Raw genomic sequence first — 16,697 nt, 5'->3', positions numbered from 1 at the left:
ACTTATTTCGCCACTGCTGGACAAATGAGACTCGGGAAAAATGTTTCATGGCAAGATCTACCCTCACAAAGAAGCTAATGGAATTTGAGTTACTGGTAACATTTTAAACAAGGAAGAACACAGGAAATGAAGTGTAGTCCTGGCAACAGTGTGGTTTGTTCTTTGATTCCTTTCCTCTACCCTGGGACCTGTTCTTGGGACAGGCAAGCTAGCTGTCTTCTCTGTGCAGCAACCATTTCTCAGCTGAATTAAACTACCAGGTAGTCAGGGTAAGGCCAGAACTGGAGCAAAGCATGGCCTGCCCAAGGCTCCAGCTAAAAAACAAATTCTCACACTCTTGATTTCAAAATTAACTCTCAGGCCAGGCATGGTGGCTCACACCTATAGTCCCAGCACCCTGGGAGGCCAAGGTGAGTGGATTGCTTGAGCTCAGGTGTTTGAGACCAGCCTGAGCAAGAGTGAGACCCGTCTTGAAAAATAGCTGGGCATTGTGGTGGGCACTTATGTCCCTGGTACTTGTAAGGCCGAGGCAGAAGGATCTCTTGAGCCCAAGAGTTTGATGTTGCTGTGATTTATGAGGCCATGGCACTCTACTACAGTAGACAGAGTAAGACTATGTCTCAAAAAAAAAAAAAAAATTTAACTCTCCAAACAGGAAAATCTGCACTGTGCCTAAAATGGTCAATTAGTACTATATTTTCTCTGTAGGTGTATGATTTTGAATAGGGAAGCCAGGAAGAAGCCATTTTAACATATCTTGGGAGAAACATTTTACTTAAAGCAGCTCCTGCAGATGGTTTGCTAGAGAAGCCCAGGTGCTTCATGGCTGTGAGAGCACATGGAAGGATCCAATCGTTATAAGGAGCTCTTACTGAGTGCTACCTGGTAAGAAATCTCTTCCTTATGTCAAACGGACACCTCTTCACAGGAACTGCACAAGAACTGAGATCTTACATCTTTAGTTTTAAGCCAGTTGTTAAATAGCATTTAAAGTGAGGCATTAAAAGAAACAACAAACAAAAACCTCTAGAGGAAAATACAAGCTTTTATTACCTGGATTTATCTCTCGGTAAGTTCCAATTCCATAAGCATCTACTATGTTCTGAAAGCCACATGTAAACTTGTTGGTTTTGTTATAAGTCGGAGGAGTCTGGTTTGTCTGCATCCGGTTCAAAATGGAGGGTACAGTGGAACCACTGTGTTCCTGGGAAATATTAACATACATAACAAAATTAGGTTATCCTTTCCATTGTGGTGGAGACTACATGGGTATATATATTTATCAAAACTCACCAAACTGTACACATAAAATATATGTATTTTCTTTTGTGTAAATTATATCTCAGTAAAATTAATGAAAAAACAAAACTGCAGATTATCTTTCTGAGTCTTTAAAGGGGAAACTAGAACTATGAATAAAATTTTAAATGGAAGACTTAAGTCTTGGGAAGTATATTCTTACTATGAAAAAATTTAACTCTAAAATGAGTAACATCAAAGAAAATGTGGAACCTCCTCCTTATCCACCTTTCTATGAACATTGCTGTTCCCTCCTTTCCTGGATAAAGCAAAGCATATTCTCTGCCTTTACCACCTCCTCTTAACTCCCTAATCCCCTGCAGTCTGGCTGAGCACACTTACTCAAAGTCAGTGGCTCATCATCTATCCAAAGGGCTTCTCTCCCGTTGTAAGCCAACACTGGAGAACTATCTTTAGGGAGAATCTTTATTCCTTAGGAGTTCTCCTCCTGCTCACTAACCACTCTTTCTCCTCTGCCTATCCCGTAAGATTGCAAGCCCTCAAGGGGCTTCCTTATTTTCTCTCTATGATTTCCTCTTGGAGGCCTCATTCACTTGCACTCTCATGACTCCCATTTCCTCAGTTTTGTTCCCTTGCCTGCCTAACCTATCCACATAGATTTTTCTTTTTTTCTTTTGAGACAGAGTCTCACTTTGTTGCCCTAAGTGAAGTGCGTGACATCATAGCTCACAGCAACCTCAAACACTTGGGCTCAAGCAATCCTCTTGCCTCACCCTCCCAAGTAGCTGGGATTACAGGCATCCACTACAATGCCCAGCTAGTTTTTAGAGACAGGATCTTGCTCCTGCTCAGGCTGGTCTTGAACTCCTAAGCTCAGGCAATCAATTCGCTTTGGCCTCCCAGAGTGCTAGGATTACAGGTGTGAGCCACTATACCTGGGCCCATATAGATTTCTTAATGTGAATGCAACTGAGCTTACTATCTTCCTCGTCTCATTAAAAGTTCACCTCTTGATGAACTTTTACTTCCATCAATGGAACCCTAATTCTCCTGGCTATTCAGTTTTGATGCTTCAAAAACTTTTTTTTTTTTCTTTTAGATACCTTGTATAATGCTCAAGTCAGGGCTTTTGGTATGCCTGTCACTGGAACAATGTTCTTTGTACTGAACAGGTAAATTATTATCCCACACTTCCCATGTCCTTTATATCTCTTTGTGCCCATCATTAAGCTCTCACTTATTAGTGAGAATATATGCTGTTTGGTTTTCCATTCCCAAGGTACTGCACTTAGGATAATGGTCTCCAGTTCCATCCACATTACTGCAAATGGCATTACTTCATTCATATTTTATGGCTGAATAATACTCCATGATGTATATATGCCACATTTTCTTTATTCACTTATGAATTGATAGACACTTGTTGGTAGCACATCTTTGCAATTGTGAATTGTGCTGCAACAAACATTTAGGTGCAGGTGTCTTTTTGATAAAATGACTTTTCCTTTGGGTAGATACCCAGCAATAGGATTGGTGGATCGAATGGGAAGTCTACATTTATTTCTTTAAGAAGTCTCCATACCGTTTTCCACAGAGGTTGTACACATCTGCAGTCCCACCAACAGTATTCCTTTCTCGTGTCCATGCTAGTAATCTATTTATTTTTTTACTTTTTAATAATTGGCCTAGGCAAAGAATTTATGACTAACACCCCAATTGCAGAAACAGCAACCACAAAAATAAATGAGATTTACTTAAATGAAAAACCTTCTGCACAACAAAGGAAATAATCAACAGAGTGAACAGATGACCTACAGAATATATTCACAAAATATACATCTGGCAAAGGACTAATATCTAGAAACTACAAAAAAACTCAAACAAATCAGCAAGGAAAAAAATAAACAACCCCATCAAAAAAATGGACAAAAGGCATGAACAGACGTTTTTCCAAAAGAAGATAAAGATATGGCCTCCAAACATATGAAAAAAATGCTTAACATCACTAATCATCAGGGAAATGCAAATTTAAACTACAATGAGTATAATGGACACTTGCTTTTCCATTTTGTGATACTTTATTTTATTTATTTTTTGAAACAGAGTCTCACTATGTCGTTCTCAGTAGAGTGCTGTAGCACTATAGCTCACAGCAACCTCCAATTCTTGGGCTTAAGCAATTCTCTTGCCTCAGCCTCCCAAGTAGCTGGGACTACAGGCACCCACCACAATGCTCGGCTATTTTTTGTTGCTGTTGTTTAGCTGGCGTGGGCCGGGTTCAAATCCACCATCTTCAGTGTATGTGACTGGTGCCATAACCACTGTGCTACAGGCGCCGAGCCTTTGCGATACTTTATTAAGGAGAATGTTCTCCAGCTATATCCAGATTAATACAAAAGACGTAAAATCTCCACGTTGTTTTTTTTTTTTGCGACAGAGTCTCACTATGTCACCCTGGGTAGAGTACTGTGGCGCCATAGCTCACAGCAACCTCAAACTTTTGGGCTTAAGCGATTCTCTTGCCTCAGCCTCCCAAGTAGCTGGGACTACAGGCGCCCACCACAACGTCTGGCTATTTTTTTGTTGTTGTAGTTGTCATTGTTGTTTAGCAGGCCCAGGCCTGGTTCAAACCCACCTGCCTCAGTGTATGTGGCTGGCACCCTAACTACTGAGCTATGGGTGCTGAGCCTCCATCTTTTTATGGCTGAATAGTATTCCATGGTATACATATACCACAGTTTATTAATCCATTCATGTGTTGATGGGCACTTGGGTTGATTCCATATCTTGGCAATTGTGAACTGAGCTGTGATAAACATTCTGGTGTAAATGTGTTTCTTCTGGGTAGATGCCTAGTAATGGGATTATAGGAGAAAATGGAAAGTCTACTTTTAGTTCTTCGAGGATTCTCCATACTTTGTTTTGTTTTGAGACAGAGTCTCAATTTGTTGCCCTTGGTACAGTAGCATGGCGTCATAGCTCATAGCAACCTCAACTCTTGGGCTCAAGCAATCCTTTTGCCTCAGCCTCCTGAGTAGCTGGAACTACAGGCACCTACCACAACACCTGGCTATTTTTAGAAATGGGATCTTGCTCTTGCTCAAGTTGGTCTCAAACTCCTGAGCTCAAGGGATCCACCTGCCTCGGCCTCCCAGAGTGCTAGGATTATAGGTGTGAGCCACTGCACCCAGCCCGATTCTCCATACTTCTTTCCAAACAGGCTGGATTAGTTTATAATCCCACCAAGAGAGTAAAAGTATTTCCTTTTCTCCATACCCTTACCAGCATCTGCAGCTTTGGGACTTTGTGACATGGGCTATTCTTACCGGGGTTAGATGATATCTCAAGGTGGTTTTGATTTGCATTTCTTTTATGATTAGGGATGATGAGCATTTTTTCACGTGTTTATTGGCCATTTGAATATCTGTCTTCTTTGGAGAAGGTTCTATTCATATCTCTTGACCAGTGATAAATGGGATTGTTTGCTCTTTTGTTGATTAATTTGAGTTCTCTGTAGATTCTGGTTATTAACCCTTTGTCAGATTTGTAACATGCAAATATCTTTTCACTCTTCTTCTCCTTCAGAGATACCTATAATTCATGTTTTTACACTTAGTGAAGTCCATAATTTTCTAAGAGATTGCTCTGCTTTTACTTTCTTTGTTTCTGCCTTTAAATGCAGAGTTAGCTTAAGAGCCTTATCCTCTAGTTCTGAGATTCTTTCTTCTGTTATTGATACTTTCCACTACATATTTAAGTTCCCTGAATGACTCCTTCAATTCCTTAAGCTTCAATATATCCTTTCTAATTTCATCACATATTTCATTCATTTCTTGGATCAATTTTTGGATTTCCTTTTGGTGGTTTTCAGCTTTCTCTTCAATTCTCTTCATCGTTTTTACCATCTATCCTCTGTCATTTCTATAATTTCTTTATAGGTGGGATCCTCTGTGGTAGCTGCCTCCTGATCCCTCATGGGGTTGATCTGTTCTGGTTTTTCATGTTGCCAGAATTATTATGTTGGTTCCTCCTCATGTATATTTCTTGTTGTTCACTTCCTTCCCTTACTTTCTTCTCACTTCCTCCTTCTCATTAATTTTCCTTGCCTCTGTGCTTGGATGTTAGAGTGGCCTTGACAAAGAGCTCAAAGAAGAGCTCTTTGTTGTCCTCTTTCAGCCTATTCAGCGGCATCCACAATGCCACGGGTGGTACCACTAAGTTCTGTGGACAGCAGTCACTGTGCTTCTGATCTGAAGCTGCTCTGGCTGCAGACTCCTGCCACACTGCACTTGATAGACAGTCAGCCATTGAACTGGTTGCAACCTAAGATCCTCAACACTGCCCCATACCTGGTGCATATTTCTCAGATTAGTCTTTTTTTCTTTTTTTAGACAGTCTCACTGTGTCACCTCGGTAGAGTGCTGTGGCATCATAGTTCACAGCAACCTCAAACTCTTAGGCTCAAGCGATTTTCTTACCTTTGCCTCCCAAGTAGCTGGGACTACAGGTGTCTGCCACAATGCCCAGCTATTTTTTGTAGCAGTTGTCATTGTTGTTGAGCTGGCCCGGGCCAGGTTTGAACCCATCAGCCTTGGTGTATGTGGCTAGCACCATAACCACTGTGCTATGGGCGCTGAGCCTCTCAGATTACTCTTAAAACTGCTTGTTATCATTTTTCATTTTTTGTGTGAGACAGAGTCTCACTCTTTTGCCCAGGCTAAAGTGCTGTGACATCAGCCTAAGCTCACAGCAACCTCAAACTCCTGGGCTTAAATGATCCTACTGTTTCAGCCTCCCAAGGAGCTGGGACTACAGTTGCCCACCACAACGCCCAGCTAATTTCACTATTTTTAGTAGAAAAGGGGTCTCACTCTTGCTTAGGCTGGTTTTGAACTCTCACACTCAAAGCATCTTCCCACCTTGACCTCCCAGAGTGCTAGGATTACAGGAGTGAGCCATTGTACCCAGGCTTTTAAAAGTATTTGAGGCTTGGAGGCACCTGTGGCTCAGTGGGTAGGGCGCTGGACCCATATCCGGAGGGTAGCGGGTTCAAACCTGGCCCCGGCCAAACTACAACAAAAAAATAGCCGAGTGTTATGGAGGGCACCTGTAGTCCCAGCTACTCGGGAGGCTGAGGCTAGAGATTGCTTAAGCCCAGGAGTTGGAGGTTGCTGTGAGCTGAGACGCCACAACACTCAACCGAGGGCGATAAAGTGAGACTCTATCTTTACAAAAAAAAAAGTATTTCAGGCTTGGCACCTGTAGCAAATGGTTATGGCACCAGCCACATACCAAGGCTGGCAGGTTCGAAACCGGCCCAGGGCAGCTAAATAACAATGACAACTGCAACAACAACAACAAAAGAAAGTGTTTCAATCATGTTTTTTCATTACTACATAAGTTCCAATGCCTCTCAATTCTGTGTGGAATAAAATGTAAACCTTCTAACCTGCAATTTTAAAATCTTTCATGATTAGGCTCCAATCTACCTGATGCAGAGAGGTACTCCCACTCTTTCAGCTAACTCATTACAATCCTGTTCTTGCCCACACATGCATGGCTGCACTGTACTTCCTGCTCTTGTCCATACTGTTTTCTTCTCTTCAATACAGTGATTAAATGCCACCTTCCTTCTTGAAGCTTTTTCCAAGAAAAGTATAAACTGTAGTTTCTTAGTAAACTGTAAGATACTTGAGGGCGTGTTCTGTGTTATCTCTGTCCCCCTCCAGGCTCTTACCCCAGTGCACTGGATAGAGCAGTTGTTCTAATTAACTACCAAACAGAAATAGCTGAATACAGAGAGTGGGTCAGCAAATTAATATGATCATAAGCTATTCTGAAGAATCATGTGATCAAATCATTTCACCTCTCTGAACTTCAGTTTCCACAACATAAAATAAGGATAGTATTTTGTGCTATTCTAGGTGTATGAAATAGACTGTCCAGGTGCAAGACAGATATATTAAAGAACTCTGAAAGTAAGAATGCCATAAAAATGAAATTAATGTTAGTATCGATAGAAACATCTCGTCCTGGCCACAAGGACAACTTTGGAGACTCACCGTGCCCCTTCTGAGCGCAAACTGGATGGAGTCAAGGTCAGTGACAGGGCACCAGACCTCCGCAATCAGGCACTTCTGGGTCACATCTATGTTGCACAGATTCAGGGTGTGGTAGATGGCCTTCATCTTCCGCACCTTGATGAACCAGACGCGGATGTTCTTGGCAGCTGCCTGCAGAACCCGCTGGCGGTGATCCTCTGTTTGATTTAGAACCTGTTGAAAGAGAAAGGAATAAGAAAAGGTCCTTCTATAATACCACTCTTAGTTCTCAGGAAAGGAATGGCAAAGAGGCATAGCTTTCTGAAAATAGTTTCCAGAGAATTCTTCTTTTCTTTCTCTGGCTAAAATGGTTTATTTTTCTTTTTTTGCCAAATCAGAAAAAAAATAGAGTTCTAGTTACTGACATTCACTTTAATTTAGCTTCAACCTGAAGCAAAACCTGAGAAAATGATTTTTAGCTTTTCTCTCTATATTCAATCTTTCTACCAATCCAAGGCACAACAAATGTGGGTCACTGACTTTTACCTGGCTCATTAAAGAGCAGTGACTTTTATGTGGAGACTGGATGGAACTCAGACATCAGGAAGCAGGCATCATGGGAGCTGGCAAATGAACAAACCCACACTAAAGAACAGCAAGTTGCAGAGTCCTCACCCCCACACATGAGCCAGCATCAGCAAAGGATGGAAAGAGGCAGTCCTGACCACCATTGTCTGTCTATATGCTGGGTACATGGGCTCAGAGACACCACAGGATCAGGAGCACATATGGTCTTTAGAGAGGGTTTGGACTGTCACATGCCATTGCCATCACAGGCATCAATGACTTTGCCCTCTGTCAGCTTCTCTTTTTTTTTTTTTTGAAATAAAGTTTCAAAAAAACTTTATTTTTTGAAATAAATAAATACTCCTGGGTAGAGTGTCATGGAGTCACAGCTCACAGAAACCTCCAACTCTTGGGCTTAAGCAGTTCTCTTGCCTCAGCCTCCCAAGTAGCTGGGACTATAGGTGCCCACTACAACACCTGGCTATTTTTTTGTTGCAGCTGTCATTGTGCTTTTAGCTGGCCCCGGGCTGCATTCGAACCAGCTCGGTGTATGTGGCTGGTGCCCTATCCACTGAACTACGGGTGCCGCCTGTCAGCCTTTCTAAAGGAAAACACATTTGAATGTTGATGCTTTGTAAAGTAGTCCAGATTTTCCTCACAGGAATCACATTGCCAAGACTAGGGCTGGAAGAAGGTACAGGGACACATTCCATTCCATTGCCTATTTACTGCCAAATATTTAAGGTCTTAAATAGCAGAAGAGAGGCTAAGCCTATTGCTTCCAATTGGAAGAAACTGGGCAGGCAACCCACCACTCACACTTCTATATGAGAATCTATCTTAAATCTCGACATCTCTTTGAAAAGAAAAAAGCCACACACTAACCATGTTAAATGTAAGTCTCCACTATAGATGGTTCTTTGAGTCAGTTCAGGAAGCAGTAACTACTCCCTGAAAAACTGTCTTGGGCAGAGGAAGGTGGGTTTTTTTGGGGTTTTTTTTGTTTGTTTGTTTTTTGCTTTTAGCCATGGCATAAAAGGGAAACACTTATGTCACTTGAGGATAGCTATCTTCTCTCCTTCTAGGTGTTGACTATTAACTACTAATACTTCTGGAAGGATGTGAAATAAACTCGCAAGCAATGTTCTACTTGCTTTTCTCTTTCCCCATCCCACTTCTTGATATTCAATCCTTTTTTAAAGTTTCAGTTTCTACAGCTGGATTTTTTAAAAATTCAAATTCTGGTCATTTATAATGACTACTGCACACCCCCTTTAAATCCTAGCCTGGAAGGAGATGAGACAGCTATAGAGTCTGAAATGTACTAATACAGCCTATCACTCACCAGCCGTTCTAAATCTCTCTATGGTTAAACAGATAAGTGTATATCAAAGGAGTGGCAACAGGTCAAGTTGGTGGGTCATACACAATGGGGTTGATAGGAAAGACAAGAAAGGGAGTTGAAATGGATCTACAATGTACCTTTGACAATTTTGCCACTGCTGGAAAGAACTGCCTTTGAGATAAAGTATGTTTATTAATGTTTCAAAGGGGCAATCATCACATTCAATCTTTCAAAAGGGAACAAAACCCCTCTGGCCACCCTTTCCTCCCATATATGCATAAATCATGACCATGGTGTGTAAACCACACATACTGCAATTTGGAAAATGTAATGCAATCTCTTCTTGGGTACAACAGTCACACCCAGAGCTCTTTGGCTAGACTGTGTGGTTAAGATCAAAGGTGACCAGAAGGATAGGTGCCAAGCTATTAAGAGTGGCAGTAAGCACAGTATGTGTCTGTGAGGGCAGAACTGACTTTACATGTACTTCCAGATTATTTGTTGGTTTGTTTGTTTGTTTTCATTTAACTAAGCATACTTTCTTTTTTTTTACTTGTAAAAAAGATCTCAGACTCGGGCGGCGCCTGTGGCTCAGTGAGTAGGGCGCCAGCCCCATATGCCGAGGGTGGTGGGTTCAAACCCAGCCCCGGCCAAACGGCAACAAAAAAATAGCCGGGCGTTGTGGCGGGCGCCTGTAGTCCCAGCTGCTCGGGAGGCTGAGGCAAGAGAATCGCGTAAGCCCAAGAGTTAGAGGTTGCTGTGAGCCGTGTGACGCCACGGCACTTTACCCGAGGGCAGTACAGTGAGACTCTGTCTCTACAAAAAAAAAAAAAAGATCTCAGACTCATAAGGTAGAGGGGGACTGAATACTCTAAGCAACAACAATTCCAGATGCTTAGCATTCTTGCCTTATTTGAGGACTAAAGCTATTTTTAACAGTCACTCCCTGAGACTCTCCCCAGCTCCTAGAGAAAAATATTACCCATAAACTTTTCTTCTTATGGCATCCTAGTTTGCCAGAGGTACCTAATATACTGTCAGTGTTTTAAGAAAGAATGGTCATCTATTGTACTTCAGATAAACAAATTCCCTTCAGCCCTCTGTGTACCATTTGGAGATCATCAATCCTGGTGTTAACACCGGAAGCCATTTCCTTCCTCTCTTGTGGTGTCTCAGGACAGGGATAGAGTGAAGCTCGGAACCTGGAATGTGCAGACACAACCTTAGGAACATCAAAATTTCTTAACATATCCAATTTAAATAATCTCAGAAAGTAATCCTAATTTATTAGAAGAACCAAAACAGGATTAGGTCAGACTTACATGGTAAAGTAACATTAATTATTTATGTGAAGTTACCTGCAGATACAGTACTAACATTTGAACTATCCTGACATTCTCCATAGCTCCACAATTCTCTTGAAAGTTAAAAACAAAACAAACACAAAAGTAAAGCAATTTATATTATAAATTATTAGAGAAAAATGCCATGGAAAAAAATTCAGTCACTACAGCAGAATTTCAGAAAATTTAGGGAGCCAGTGTATAGGGCACTATGCTGGATTTGCAGACCCATTGTACCAGAATAATGTGGCATTTATAAAACCACAACCCTTAAAATTACTTGTTCCCAACAAAAGGAAATTGTTGTTTTGATGGTACCTTTTTTTTTTCTTTTTGAGACAGAGCCTTAAGCTGTCGCCTTAGGTAGAGTGCTGTGACATCACAGCTCACAGCAACCTCCAACTCCTGGCTCAAGCGAGTCTCCTGCCTCCGCCTCCCAAGTAGCTGGGACTACAGGTGCCTGCCACAACGCCCGGCTAGTTTTTGGTTGCAGTCATCATTGTTGTTGGAGGGCCCAGGCTGTATTCTAACCCACCAGCTCAGGTGTATGTGGCTGGCACCTTAGCCACTTGAGCCACAGGCGCCAAGCCTTCGACGGTACTTTTATTTTTTTTATTGATACAGAACCTCAAACGGTCGCCCTGGGTACAGTGCCATGGCGTCACAGCTCATAGCAACCTAAACTCTGAGCTTAAGCAATTCTCTTGCCTCAGCCTCCCAAGGAGCTGGGACTTACAGGTGCTGGTCTTAATGCCCAGCTATTTTTTGGTTGTAGTTGTCATTATTGTTTGGCAGGCCCGGCTGGATTCAAACTGGCCAGCTCCAGTGTATGCTGGCACCCTAGCTGCTGAGGTATAGGCGCCAAGCCCTAGATGGTACTTTTAAAAATGAACTTAGGCTTTTTCTAGTTGTTTATTAATTGTTAGCTCTAACATTATTAAAACATATTCACCATGTCAAGGTAGATTAAGAAAGATTTGTGAGCTCAGGAATTTGAAGCTGCAGTGAACTATGACTGCACCACTGTGTTCCAGGCTGGGTGACAGAGTGAGACCCTGTCTCTTTAAGAAAAAAAAAGTGAGAGAGAGCGACAGCATGAACAAGGGAGAATAAAGGTTGCTAGTTGGGTAACTTAAAAAAAATTTTTTTTTTTTTGGTTTTTGGCCGGGGCTGGGTTTGAACCCGCCACCTCCGGCATATGGGACCGGCGCCCTACCCCTTGAGCCACAGGCGCCACCCAAAAAAATTTTTTAAAAAAGGATTTGTTTCACTATTCCAAATTCTAAAGCTCAACAGTTAAGCAGCATAGCTCTGCCCTCTTGGTGGAGGGACATGTTCCTCTTACCCTTCACAGATCTTCTTGACTCTATTTTTCAGCTGATCGCCTTGGAAGAAGATGATAAACACAGACTTGTGCACGTGGTCACCCTGGGTCCCAGAATCAAAAACCAAGAGTTCAGACTTCTAAACCTGGATGAAAAGGTCTTACATATCTAACTTTGTGGTGATACAGGAACAACACTGTACTTTAACCACCACCCTCATTCCATTTCCTAAAGTTCACTATAAGAACATCTGCCACAAAAATCTTTACTGTAGGAACATCTGCCCATCCACAAAAATCTTCCCATTTGTTTTTTGACTCAACCAGGAGTTTGACAGAGAAGCTAAATGGTGTTCCTCCTAGCATCATTTAGCCTTATTGACTAATTCAACTTGAAATCTTATATTGCTCAAATGACATAAGGATAAAGGGGAGACAAGAGAAGGAAGCTGTTTCTCTGTTCCAGGGCTTTGAAATTCAGACATTATAGAATAGGCTGAATAATTACAAGGAACTGAGTTGCTGGGAAGAATGTTAAGTAGAATCTCATGATTCTCATGGGGCAGTGAGGAAGGAAATCCATTTCAAATAACCATTTTACACCTCAAGTACAATGCAAGGACTAGAAGGAAAGATCTGATAAATAAGGTATACAAGGTGTTAACCAAGGTTGTCTATGGTTGACTGTATTTTCTCATATTTGTATGAGAATGGAGTATGTATTGCTTTTAAAATAAGAAAACAAAACTCTAGAAAGGTAAAAGGAAATGAGAAGTGAAAAAATCAGACTCCAAACTCTTAAAACCCTAAATTCTCTTAGCTAATCTAGGGCCCATTCTCGCAGCAGCTGCTCTGTTATAGATATCCAGGGCCCCTTTTCCTGGATTTGTTGATAAAATAATCTTTCTGTTGCCAAGAGGAAATCTGACTGAATACTCCTGAGAACAGCTCCACATTGGGTGTGACTGCAGATTACAATGTTTTTAGAACCCGAGACAGCCATCAAGTAAGATTATAAAACTTAAAAAATAATTGAGAGATTCACCTTAAGCGTCATTATACTTTTACTCAGCAAGGAGGATAAAAGCCACACAGCTATATGACCCACCCAATCTAAGAAATATCACAATTCAATCCCTATTCTTAGGTAAAACAAAGAATACTAATTTAAGAAATTCACAAGATATTTAGAATAGAAACTCTAACTCCAGGTTTCTAAATAGTACTAGTACAAAAGTAAAGTAAAATTTCTACAGTACATTGGATCTTTATTTATAATCCCTGAAATCAGGACTTAACACACCCATGCAGGTTTAGGTTATGAATTCTAACTCATTATGTCAAACGCCAAGGTGTTTAGCTGTCCTACTTTCTAAGCACTGAGTGGGAAAGATCCTCCTATCTTGTGCAATATATATTCTTAAACTAAGTTTATGATTCTCTCAACAAATAAGTAGACAAAAAAATCCTTACCAAGTAAAATTTCATCAGCTTATAAAGATCGGTTTAGGAAACTTCACCTTCTCTTTTCATACATGGATATTACCAAATTTGGAATCAGATGCTTGTTTTAAGTTAATTTTCATAGACTGGGTACAGTGGCTCACACCTGTAAACCTAGCACTTTGGGAGGCTGAAGCAGGTGGATTGCTTGAGCCTCAGAAGTTTGAGATCAGCCTGAACAATAGTGAGATCCCATTTCTACTAAAAAAAGAAAAAACAAAAATTAGGTGTGGCACCCGTAGCACAGTGATTACAGCACCAGCCATGTACACGGACGCTGGCGGGTTTAAAACCTGCCAGGCCTGCTAGACAACAGTGACAACTGCAACAAAAAATAGCCAGGCGTTGTGGCAGGCGCCTGTAGTCCCACTTACTTGGGAGGCTGAGGCAAGAGAATCACTTAAGCCTAAGAGAGCCTACGAGTTGGAGGTTGCTGTGAGCTGTGATACTACAGCACTCTACTGAGGGTGACATAGTAAAACTCTGTCTAAAAAAAAAAAAGGGGGGGGCTGCACCTATGGCTCAAATGAGTAGGGTACCAGCCCCATATACCAGAGGTGGTGTGTTCAAACCCAACCCCGGCCAACCTGCAACAAAAAAAATAGCTAGGCATTGTGGCAGGTGTCTATAGTCCTAGCTACTTGGGAAGTAGAGGCAGGAGAATCACTTGAGCCCAGGAGTTGGAGGCTGCTGTGAGCTGTGATGCCATGCCACTCAGGGTGACAGCTTGAGGCTCTGTCTCAAAAAAAAAAATTAGCTGGGGTGTGGTAGCAGATGCCTATAGTCCCAGCTACTTAGGAAGCTGCGGTGAGAGGATTGCTTGAGCCCAAGAGTTTGAAGCTGCTGTGAACTAGGCTGAGTTCTCTAGTGCTGAGCTACAGCACTCTACCCAGAATGACAGAGTGAGACTCTGTCTCAAAAAAAGAAAAAAGTTAATTTTCATAAAAGGCAAATTTTATTTCAGTAGCAGATCAATAACAGAAAATATATAAAGCTAAAGTTTAAAATAAGTGGGTAAAAAATTACCAAACAAAATAGCACCTAAATGGTAAGGCTTAAAAATACATATGTCGTTATACATCATATATGTACATAAGGAAGTTAAATTAGCGGAAAGCAGCAGTCCTGCAAACTCTCAGATCAAAACAGAAATAAACATAAGGGATCTTCTGTGGAAGGGTCAGATTCACGTGGCCCCATGCTGCATTACTGCTCTGGGCTCCCTTTACAAGACCTACTCCACAAGACGCAATCTCCTTGTCTTACAGTCACAGGATCCTCGAGTGGGTTCTCGATTTCAGCCTGTCGCAGGAACACATTCCCCCTGCACACTCGCCAAAGCATGCGCTCAAAAGTAGGGATGCGCTCCCGGTTAATCACACCAGCCACGAAGCTGTAGGAAGAAGAAGCAGATTGGGAAGTCTATTCCACGTCATGGAATGGGAGGAATGAAGACACAGAATGGCAGTGAAAGGAGAGCAAAGACTGCACACATGACACTAGGTGTTGTTATGTAAGAAGGGCTGCCAGAGTCCTATTCCTGATCTAACTTCTGGACCGAGCAGAAAGCTCCTGAGTAACTCAGGAACTAAATCCACAGGGACTTAGGACCACCTCTCGATAGGCTCAGAAGAGGATGCATCCCACTAGCGAATGAGTCCCTGGCCTCATTGTTCTTTTGAACAGCAAAGAAAAACATGACCCACTGAGTATAGGAAGGCTGAAGAGAGATTTACCCAAGTCTTAAAGGCGCGCCTCTTCCCATCTCATTGGGCTCCAACAGGGATGAGGATTCTTCCAACAAGTCTGGATCCGCCATCTGCTGATGATGCAATTCAGCCTGAATTCACAAATCAATTAATATCTAATGAAAATAGTTAGTGGCATGCAGGGAACGAGGAACCAGGAGACAGGTTTAGAAAATAAGGATGAAAACTGGGAGAAAAAAAAAAACTACAAAAAGAAGACAAGAATAAGTGAAGAAAACAAATAATCCAAGGTAAAGAAAGCATAATTGCCCCAGTGAAGCATCTGGGAAATGGTTTTAGAAATAAGGAATAAAGGAAAAAAAATTACATGATGGTGACATGTATAAATCTGTTACTTGGTGGAAGCCATTTTCTCTCCTATATTTCCCTGAATGAACCACGAAAGTACCAGGAATTACCTTTGCATGTAGATAGGAAGCTGAAATTAGTAGACAGGAAGCTTTTACGCAAAAATGAAGCAGCTCTGCAGATACTCTCAACATTTAATTCTAGGCAGAATTTTCTCTGTGTGAGAATGTGAAAGAGGGAAACTCTCTTTTGAAGGAAAAAGCAAGGCACTCTCAGTGTCTTGAATGCTGTGTGATACGGAGAAAGACAGAAAGGGCATCTACAGATATCTAGATTTTTCAGGTTCTGAAGAATTCAGAACATGTGGGGCCAGGTGAAGCAGCTCATGCCTAAAATCCTAGCACTCTGGGAGACGAAGGTGGGAGGATCACTTGAGCTCAGGAGAAGACCAGCCTAAGCAAGAGCAAGACCCCATCTCTACCAAAAACAGAAAAATTAGACAGGTGTTGTGGCGGGACATGGGATCTGTAATCCCAGCTACTCAGGAGGCCAAGGCAGGAAGATTGCTTAAAGCCAGGTTAAGCTGTGAGCTAGGCTGATACCACAACACTCTAGCCTGGGCAATAGAGTAAGACTCTGTCCAATTAAAAAAAAAAATTACAGAACATAAGAATTTTCTTCACGGTCATGTATAAAATGCTCAAAACCATGGGATTTAAAAATTATTTATTTCTTCAAAAGAATAAGTAATACACTGGGCCTCCATTTCATCCATAAAGAGAAAAAATAATGAAAACATCTCTGAATGTTGTATTTCTGGCTAGGAATCTAGAAATACTAGAAAGTTCACATAGGCTTGACAGTTGAAGGATTCTTGAGAACACAGCTCAAGAATCAAGTAAAGCGAAGAAAAAGTAACAGAGAGTAAACCAATCTAGAGCTCATAGGCTGGCTTAACTGGTTAGATTTAAAATGATTTCCACCATGACAGTTTATACAATGAAATGTAGGAAAAAGACTTTCCCACACATAGGTCTGTTTCTCAGCCTCTCTCTACCCAATTCATCCTACCACTCTTAACTCCCATCAGAAAGAAGAAGCCTTCCTAAAAATAAAGTCCAATTAATTGCCTCATCTCCCCAACTTTAAAATCTATGGACTATTTGTTTGACCAAAGACTAGAAGTATACCAGAACAATCTTACTTTTCAAAAGTGAAAGAAAAAAAAAAAAAAAAAAACAGTCAAGAGAATTTTCA

General features: G+C 41.4%; 1 protein-coding gene across 7 annotated transcripts in view; it reads right to left on the bottom strand.

The window, feature by feature from the left end:
• The window catches only part of ATP6V0A1 (ATPase H+ transporting V0 subunit a1), a 70,286-nt gene that overhangs the window by 33,084 nt on the left and 20,505 nt on the right, over nt 1-16,697 (bottom strand). For 4 of the 7 annotated variants that reach the window (XM_053569235.1, XM_053569236.1, XM_053569232.1 and 1 more), the window contains exons 6-11: nt 15,120-15,223; nt 14,650-14,776; nt 11,902-11,984; nt 10,322-10,415; nt 7,323-7,535; nt 1,054-1,204 (exon numbers count right to left, since the gene is read on the bottom strand). In XM_053569235.1, the coding sequence (XP_053425210.1) occupies nt 1,054-1,204; nt 7,323-7,535; nt 10,322-10,415; nt 11,902-11,984; nt 14,650-14,776; nt 15,120-15,223 (772 nt within the window). The remainder of the gene's footprint in view (nt 1-1,053; nt 1,205-7,322; nt 7,536-10,321; nt 10,416-11,901; nt 11,985-14,649; nt 14,777-15,119; nt 15,224-16,697) is intronic. The other 3 variants (XM_053569237.1, XM_053569238.1, XM_053569234.1) reach the window with 1 other exon arrangement.

The sequence above is a fragment of the Nycticebus coucang genome, chromosome 18 (genome assembly GCF_027406575.1).
Source record: "Nycticebus coucang isolate mNycCou1 chromosome 18, mNycCou1.pri, whole genome shotgun sequence".
NCBI classification, from domain to species: Eukaryota; Metazoa; Chordata; class Mammalia; order Primates; family Lorisidae; genus Nycticebus; species Nycticebus coucang.
This window is presented reverse-complemented; position numbering and strand designations above follow the sequence as displayed.